The sequence below is a fragment of the Galeopterus variegatus genome, unplaced genomic scaffold, assembly GCF_000696425.1.
Source record: "Galeopterus variegatus unplaced genomic scaffold, G_variegatus-3.0.2 Scaffold4940, whole genome shotgun sequence".
Taxonomy (NCBI): Eukaryota; Metazoa; Chordata; class Mammalia; order Dermoptera; family Cynocephalidae; genus Galeopterus; species Galeopterus variegatus.
Window position 1 is genome coordinate 50,310 of NW_007731051.1, and position 8,662 is coordinate 58,971.

At 39.0% G+C, this 8,662-nt stretch overlaps 1 protein-coding gene across 1 annotated transcript; it reads left to right on the forward strand.

Annotated features, from left to right (window-relative positions):
• Positions 1 to 6,183: 6,183 nt before the first annotated feature.
• On the forward strand, positions 6,184 to 7,101 carry LOC103604056 (olfactory receptor 4A47-like). The gene is given in 1 exon segment (XM_008588642.1): positions 6,184 to 7,101. A coding segment is annotated over 1 exon segment (918 nt).
• The last annotated feature ends 1,561 nt before the right edge of the window (positions 7,102 to 8,662 follow it).

Sequence of the window (8,662 nt, forward strand, 5' to 3'; positions counted from 1 at the left end):
TAAAAGAGGCCCTTAGAATCTGTGGATGGGTATTTTACCTACCTCAGGTAGGTTAGGCTCTGATAAAACCTCAGCAGGTTAGGCTATGTTAATATCGTTTCTCTTGAGAGCAGGCCATGGTAAGAAGAAAAGAACACTGTGGGTATTTAAAAATGGTTCCTTTCTCCCTTTCTCTGATAGAGGGGATTTTCTCAGATACTTACTGTGAGGACCAGGTAGATCTCATGGAGTTAAAACCCTCAAATATTGGGGGGGGGGCTCCACTATGAGGTTCCCCTGGGGTTTTTATCTTTTAGGCTTGCCCACATTGAACAATTCATCAATGAAGTTCAGGTTTCCCACCCTCCTCAGCACTGGTTCTGTGAGTTTCTGTTTGTTTCTGCTTAGGTAAGGTGTGATTCTCTGTATCTGCCTATCTATCTCTGCAGTGTTGGGGCACTGATTTTACTTGTGACCTCATTTCTCTGATGGATCTAAGAAGAGTTGCTATTTTAGTTAGTTCAAATTCCTTCTTATGGATAGGGCTGAGTGGTGATGTCTAAATTTCTTACATGTCGGACTAGCATCTTACTCTTACTAGTATTTGAAAAGAACTTTAAATGAAATCCAAATTCCTTACCAAAGTCTGTACTGCCCTGCAGGGTTTAGTTCCTGTCCATCTATCAACTGCAGTTTGTTCTGTCTTCCCCTTTCCCCATTCCCTTTCGGGCATTCTGACCTTTCATCATCTTGAAATTGCCCATCCCTTTTCAATGTTGGAGCTTTCCACTAATAACTGTGCTTTCCATGGGAACCACTTCTCATCCATCAGATTTCAACTTAAATGTCAACTTTTAAAAAGACCTTCCCTGATTATTTTTTCCACAGTAGTACCTCACTCTTATTTTCTGTCATAATACCCTGTTGTTTGTTTTATGAACTCTAATCACAGATTATAATTGCTTTATTAAATTGTTCCCATTTTTATTTACTGATCCTATTACGAGATATAAAGTCAATATAGGTAGGACTTTTAATTCTTTTTTATTGACCATTATATTCAAAGCTTATAGCACAAAACCTGGCACAAAGTAGATGCTCATAAAAGTTTTAAAAAATAATGAATGAACAGATAAATCATTAATTATTACTACTAGATAAAAACCTGAAAAACATATCCAATACCACACTAATAGGCAGAAAATATTGAATATTAGATAAAAGGAAAAAAGAATTGCTATGGCAATGTGAGGAAATAAGTAATAAATTCATCTTACTTGGGACAAAATGGCTGGGCTGATATTTAAAAAAATTTTTTTTTATTAATATATTTTTTAAAAATTTATTTTATTTATTGAATCAAAATCGGTTATACATATTTTGGGGGTTGATCATTGAGATATGTTGATCAAATCAATATTACTAGCATATGTATTGTTAGAAATCATAATTACTCTTTGTGCCCCTTGTCCAGTATTGTTAGAAATCATAATTAATCAAATCAATATTACTAGCATATGTATTGTTAGAAATCATAATTACTCTTTGTGCCCCTTGTCCAATCTCTCCCCTTCCCCCATTTCCTCCCCCTCCCCTTTTTAATTACCCTAGATTTCTTCTCTCCTCCTGAAAGAATAATGGTTACTCTGTTAATTTGTTGCCAAATGATCTGTCCAATGCTGACAGATGTGATCAGGTCCCCCAATATTATCATAGAACAGATGCTTCTTCTGTCACTCTGAAATGGGCAGAGTGGAAAAAGACATCCTCTTCTTTTCTTTGTCTCTGCTGGTGACTCTCCTTGTGTGAATGCATTCCTGGGGTTGGCGGACCATCTGCATGGTGGTTGTGGTGTCTAGTCGCTTTCGTGGCAGACATAGTTATTGTGGAGTCTGTGGTGGGCCACCCACATGGAGGTGCTATTTTTAGTATGCTCCTTGGCACTGGCAGTATGCCTGGTTGTGGGGTGTGCCTGGTCCTCTTCTCTATGCCTCTGGTCCCTGGGCAGGCCCTAAGGCACTGGTGCCATGTGCCTGGTTGAGGGAGGGCAGTCTGGTCCTCTTCTCCATTGGGCTGATATTTTATCATTGATTAGCAATCATTCCATAACAATTCTGAAGCTATCTTTTTCCTTGTAACATCTTCCTGACCCTAGTTATGTGATTGATGTAACCATATCTTTACATATAGATGTTCTCTTACAAAATGGTGGAAAATCGCAAAGAACTTAATTAAGCAAGAATCAAGCTTGGACAGGCTCCAATTATAGGGCTCCATGGTTAATGTGTTTACAAGTTATAAAATCTTCAATGATCTTTACCACTATCAGATAGAAGATGCCACACTCTTAAGAACTGATATAACTATTTCAGATGATGCTGAATTAGGCTTAAAGTATAGTATCATAAAGGCACAAGAATGCCCTTTCTATATCCCAAGAATGAGTATTTGACCATATCAGCACGAGAGAGTGAGATGGACATCTTAATGTGAGTTATTCTTCATTGATGTTACTAGAAAAAAGTTAGTAGAGAAAAATTTCTGTTAAAGAGACTGGTTTCTATCTTCTGTGTAGTCATGTTATTTGTTTGTGTTTTTGATAAATTATCCTAATAGAAAATTTTTATTTTCCTGTTTGCACCTAGAACTCCTTTGAAATAGATCTAAAATGCAAGTAATAATTTTCTGAAATACTTGGAAGACTGTGGAGAAAAGGGATTGACATAGTTATGTGATTTCAAATATATCCTCAGGGAATAATGTCTTTTTGTGCTTTCTCTGTTCATGCTGGATGAAAGAAGGATTTCCAGCTCTTTATGAGTGAAATAAAAACCACTCCTTCAAGCTGTAAACAAGCTTCCCAAAGGTAAGACTTTAACATCCGGTACTGGAACCAGGCTTTGCAATTGTATGAATTTCTTATTACATGGGAAATCATATTGCTTGAGTTTGTAGGAATTGAAATGTTGAAAAAAACTTCTGTTGGCAGAAAGTTGCTCAGGTTTTATAAGATACTTGTCATGAGTATATTAAAAAATTTTTAAAAATTATGTCAGCAACCATGTTATATCTTGAAAATTTACACTTCCATGTAGAAAAGCAAAAGACGTGGTGAAAACGTCTGGATTTCTGTTCTTTGATGAAATGACCCCTGGTGTAGACCTTGAGCTGAAATGAGTTAGTGGATGCTCTGTGATGCCTGGGAGTGTGCCTTCTCTGATTGGCGTAATGCATGTAGGTGTTCTATAAACACTTGTTTGAAAGAAAAAATAAAAGATTGAATTTATAATACACTTTTCTGTAATATTTACCATTCATGTAGAGATAAAATGCTTCTGATCGCTGTAATTAACATCTACAGAATAACAGATGGAGTTAGGGAGATAGAAAAGCATTTTGGATATTTGAGGAGTATTAAAAATGCTTGACCAAGTAAACATGGAGAATTGCAAGAGATTAGTTTGGGCAGGTGGCCTGGTTCACAGTCATCTAGAATCTTGTAGGTCAAGATAGGGAGACTGGCTTTTATTGAGTGTGTGATAGGAATTTCTCAATGGGGTTGTGAGCAAAGGAGTGATATCACCTAAATAATGTTTTTAAAAGGGTTCATTTGGGCTGTTTTAGGAAAACAGGTTATTGGAGGCCAAAATGAAAGTAGGTAGTCCTGGTAGTAGGCTACTGCAACAGATCAGGGATGCAATAGGGAATAGTGAGAATGATCAAATTTGCAATATATCATAAAGGAAAAGTCACAGAACTTATTAAATATATGAATAGGTAATGTGAGAGGAATGAAGTAGTGAAGGACACTGTCAGAACCTGGTCTGAACAATAACATGGAAGGTGGCACTATTTCATCAGGTAGAGAAAACCTAGCAAGAAATAGATTTATAGTAAAAAATTAAAAATTTACTTTTAGAAATACTAAATTGATACTTAATTGGAGATGTCAATTAGATAGTTGCAGGTACAAGTATGAAAATTAGGGGAGAGTCAAGGGTAATGATACACAATTTTAGAGTGCCTTGGCATTTATAGGTTAGTAAAAAGGGGGATATCCAAGTAAAGACACTGAGAAAGAGATTTCAGTGAGTTGGTAGAATATCTGAGACTGTGATAGTTATGTGTCACACACTGTGCCACACAACGCAATTATAGTTGCATTGTGTCCTCCCCTAAATTCATATATTGAAGTCCTAACCCTTACTTCGGAATGAGATCCTATTTGGAGATAGGGTCTTTGCAGATATAATCAAGGTAAAATAAGGTCATTGGGCTGGACTCTAATATAGTATGACTGTTGTCCTTATTAGAAGGGGAAATTTGGATACAGACAGGCATACAGGGAGAATGCCCTATAAGCATAAAGTTGATCATCTATGAGGGGTCTTCAAAAAGCTCATGGAAAGATTTGTATTATCTTTTAGTTCTATTTTCCATGAACTTTTTGAAGTGCCCATGTGCAAACCAAGGAGAAAGGCCTGGAAGATCTTCCCTCATAGTCTTCTGAAGAAACCAACACTGTCAATACCTTAATTTTGAATTTCTAGCCTCCAGAATGAGATAATAAATTTCTTTTGCTTAACCGAAGAATTTGCGCTACTTGTTAAAGCAGCTCTAGCAAAAGAATACAAATTTGGTTTTGGGAAGTGGGGTGCTGCTGCAGCAATAAATACCTTAAAATGTGGAAGTGGCTTTGGGACTGGGTAATGGGTGAATGCTGGAAGACTTTTGGGGTGCATGATAGAAAGAGGCTAGATTGCCTTGAAGAAACTGTTAGTAAGAATATGGACATTCAGTAACTGGCCACAATAATCAACCACATTGTATACTGACAAAATAAAATATTTTTAAAAAAGAAAGGTGATTCAGAAAGGAAAAAGGAGAGCTGTACAGAGAGCATATATTGTCTTAGAGAATATATATGCCAATGTAAGCAGAATGCTGCTAGAAATATGAATGTTAAGTTACTTATGGTTGTGGTCTCAAATGGAAATGAGGAACATGGTATTGGAAAGTGGAGGAAAGACATCATTGTTACAAAGTAGCAGCCCTAGCAACTAATGCAGGGACCTTTGTTCTATAGCCTTATACACATAATTTATTCTAACCACTATGAATATGTACATTACCTTAAGTGAATCTTCAGTATTATACTTCTTTGTGTTTATACATGACCCGTCTTTTCATTGAATTCCCTTCCCATCCTCCCTTGTTCTCTCACTTCTCCTTTAAACTCGTCTAAAGTATTGCTTCCTCTGAGAAGCCTTCCCAGATACCAGGTTTTTTTAATTAAATATTTTTATTAGCATACTCATTATTACAAATTGCTATTTTTCTTTATGCCCCTCACCTGACCTATCACTCCCCAACCCCCTTCCCTCCATCCTCCATCTCTAATATCCTTAGGTTTGTTCTCTCCTTCTGAAAGTTCAGCATATTGTATTTTTTCTTCCTTTCTTCCTTCCTTCCTTCCTTCCTTCCTTCCTTCCTTCCTTCCTTCCTTCCTTCTCTCCTTCCTTCTTTCTTAGTACCCACTTATGAGTGAGGCCATGTGGTATTTCTCTTTCTGTGTCTGGCTTATTTCAATTAACATAATTTTCTCCAGGCTCATCCATGTTTTTGCAAATGGCAGGTTTTCATTCTTTTTTATGGCTGAGCAGTATTCCATCGTGTATGTATACCACATTTTCCTTATCCAGTCATCTGTCGATGGACATTTAGGTTGTTTCCATATTTTGGCTATTGTAAACAGAGCTGTAATGAACATGGGAGTACAGGTATCCCTTCTACATGATGATTTCCATTCCTTTGGATATATATTGAGTAGTGGGATTGCTGGATCATGTGGTAGTTCTATCTGCAGATTTTAGAGAAACCTCCTGCCCAGATATCAGTTTGATTTAGATTTTCTACGACTGTGACCCTTACAATAATGTGAGTATATTTATAATAACACGTTACATTGATAAGTAATACTTTTATTCTCTCAGTACGTACATCAGATCACTGAGAGTAGAGAACCATGTTTTTTTTCAAATTGGCAATTCCAAAGTCTATGACAGAATGACATAAATAGATACTCTATACAAATTTTAGTTGAAGAAGTAAATAGAAGATTAAGATTACAATACATTTAAAATTCCCCCCTTGTTTTATAGGTAACTGCTTCAAAGACTGGAAGTCAGTGCCTCTAAATAATAAATGGAACCAAGAAACAATGTGACTTTCTTTGTTCTCTTGGGACTCACAAAGAGACCAGAGGAACAGAAAGTACTTTTTGTTATATTCTTGCTCTTCTACATTCTGACCATGGTGGGCAACCTGCTCATTGTCATGACTGTAACTGTTAGTAAAACCCTGGGCTCACCAATGTACTTCTTTCTTGCCAGCTTATCATTTATGGATGTCATTTACTTCTCATCCATTTCCCCCAAGTTGATTTCAGACTTGTTCCTGGGGGAAAATACCATATCTTTCAAATTTTGAATGATACAACTCTTTATAGAGCACTTTTTTGGTGGGTCAGAGGTCTTTCTTCTGTTGGTGATGGCTTATGACCACTATGTGGCCATCCGTAAGCCCCTACATTATTTGGTTAACATGAGGCAATGGGTGTGTGTTGTGTTGCTGGTGGTGTCCTGGGTTGGAGGATTTTTGCACTGAGTAACTCAACTCAGCACTATTTATGGGCTCCCATTCTGTGGTCCCAATGTCATTGAGCACTTTTTCTGTGACATGTACCCCTTACTGACACTCATCTGTACTGACACCTATATCATTGGCCTCTCAGTGGCAGTCAGTGGAGGACTGATCTGTGCTATTGTGTTTCTGCTTTTGCTCACCTCTTATGGTGTCATCTTGCACCCTCTAAAGAACCTGAGTCAGGAAGGGAGGCAGAAAGCCCTCTCGACCTGTGGCTCCCACATCACTGTGATTGTTTTCTTCTTTGTTCCCTGTATTTTTATGTGTGGAAGACCTGCTAAGACTTACCGCATTGACAAATCATTGAGTGTGTTTTATGCAGTCATAACCCCAATGCTGAACCCTTTAATCTACACTCTAAGAAATTCAGAGATGAAAAATGCTATGAGGAAGCTCTGGAGAAGAAAATTCACATGAGGCAATAAATAAGTAAGTCACCCATCATGAGGAAAGTAGTTTGACTTTAGGGCTTGTCTCCTTGGGACCCAGATTCCTTAAATCTGATGCCAATTTTCCTTTCTTCAAAATATTTATGACAATTATGATTAAAGAATGAACTATATGATTGTGTTATTAATAACAGTTTCTCTCCCTGCTGGAATGTAAGCTCTCTAATGTCTTGTTTCTCACTTCACATACAAAAGTTGAAAGCATATGTAGCAAAAAGTCAGTAATATATAACAAATCAGCAAATAAATTTTTTAGTTACACTGGTTCTTAATCAATGTATCCACTTTTTTGGCATTCTTTCTGAGACAGTTTCATTTTTAGTTAGATACTTGTCATTTAAGTATATTCTTTTTGTTATAGTATTTAAAATATATGGAGTTCCAGTCAAGATGGCAGAATAGGCGGTCCCTAGCATCACTCTCTCCCACAAATCAACCAATTTACAACTATAAAAATGTAACATCAGCCAAGTTCAATGGAAGAGGCGGAAAGACCTAAGGAGTTCATGAAGGTGGGAGAAACCACAAGGAGAGAAAGAAAAAACTTCTTGGAGAGTTTTGGGCCATGGCTGCTTTAAGGCTCGAGCTGCTGAGTGCATGGAGAAGGAGCTGGCAAAGGCCACAGCTGTGCTGTTCAGATGGAGTTACTTGGAGGTGGCAGGGGAGAAGAGGGCCTAGGGGGCCCCCAGGACAGCAAGACCACTAATATGGTTCCCATGGACCCATGCAGTGGTGAGGAGCCAGAACAGCTGAAAAAGGGAAGCCATTCAGAGGCTGGTGAGTCATCTCAAGGGACTGGTGCAAGGCCCATCCCATGGGAGGTGTTTGGAGCATGGGCGGTGGGGGAGACAGGCCCACCAGGAGAACACTGGGACATAGCAACGACAGCTGATCTGCCCCCCAATCAGTGCAGGACCACTCAGAGGAGACAGGTTGGGAATGCAGACTTGCATGGGTGCAGTTTGATGAAAAAACTCAAGCCCAGATCAGAGTTTCTATACAACCCAGGTGAAATGAGTCTCTGGAGAGCAGGAAGTACCTATAAGGTCAACCATTAAACCCCGAGCTGTGCAAAAAAGCCTTCCTGAGGGAAATAGTAGCAAAGCAGCAATTTAGCTCTACCACACAGCTCAAGTACTGGTTCCCATAAGAAATTCCCCCATTTTAGATGAAAGCAAAGTACAAAAAAGTTAGTTCTGGCCCAGGCATACCATAAGCACCTTGGGTCCCACCAAGAGACATGAGGCATGGAGCCAGGGACTGACCCTCACCCACAACCACTCATACCGTCAGTGCTTTGGGGCCTGCCTGGGGACCTGAGGCATGAAGAAGGGGACTGGAACCCTTCCCACAACCAGGCACACTGCACCAGTGCTCAAGGCCTTCCTGGGGCCCCAAGACATGGAGAAGGGGACCAGATATCCCTCCCACAAACAGGCACTGTGCCAGTACATCAGTGCCCACCTGGGGACCCAAGGCATGGAGAAAGGGACAGGATCCCCCTCCCATGACCAGGCACACTGTGCCAG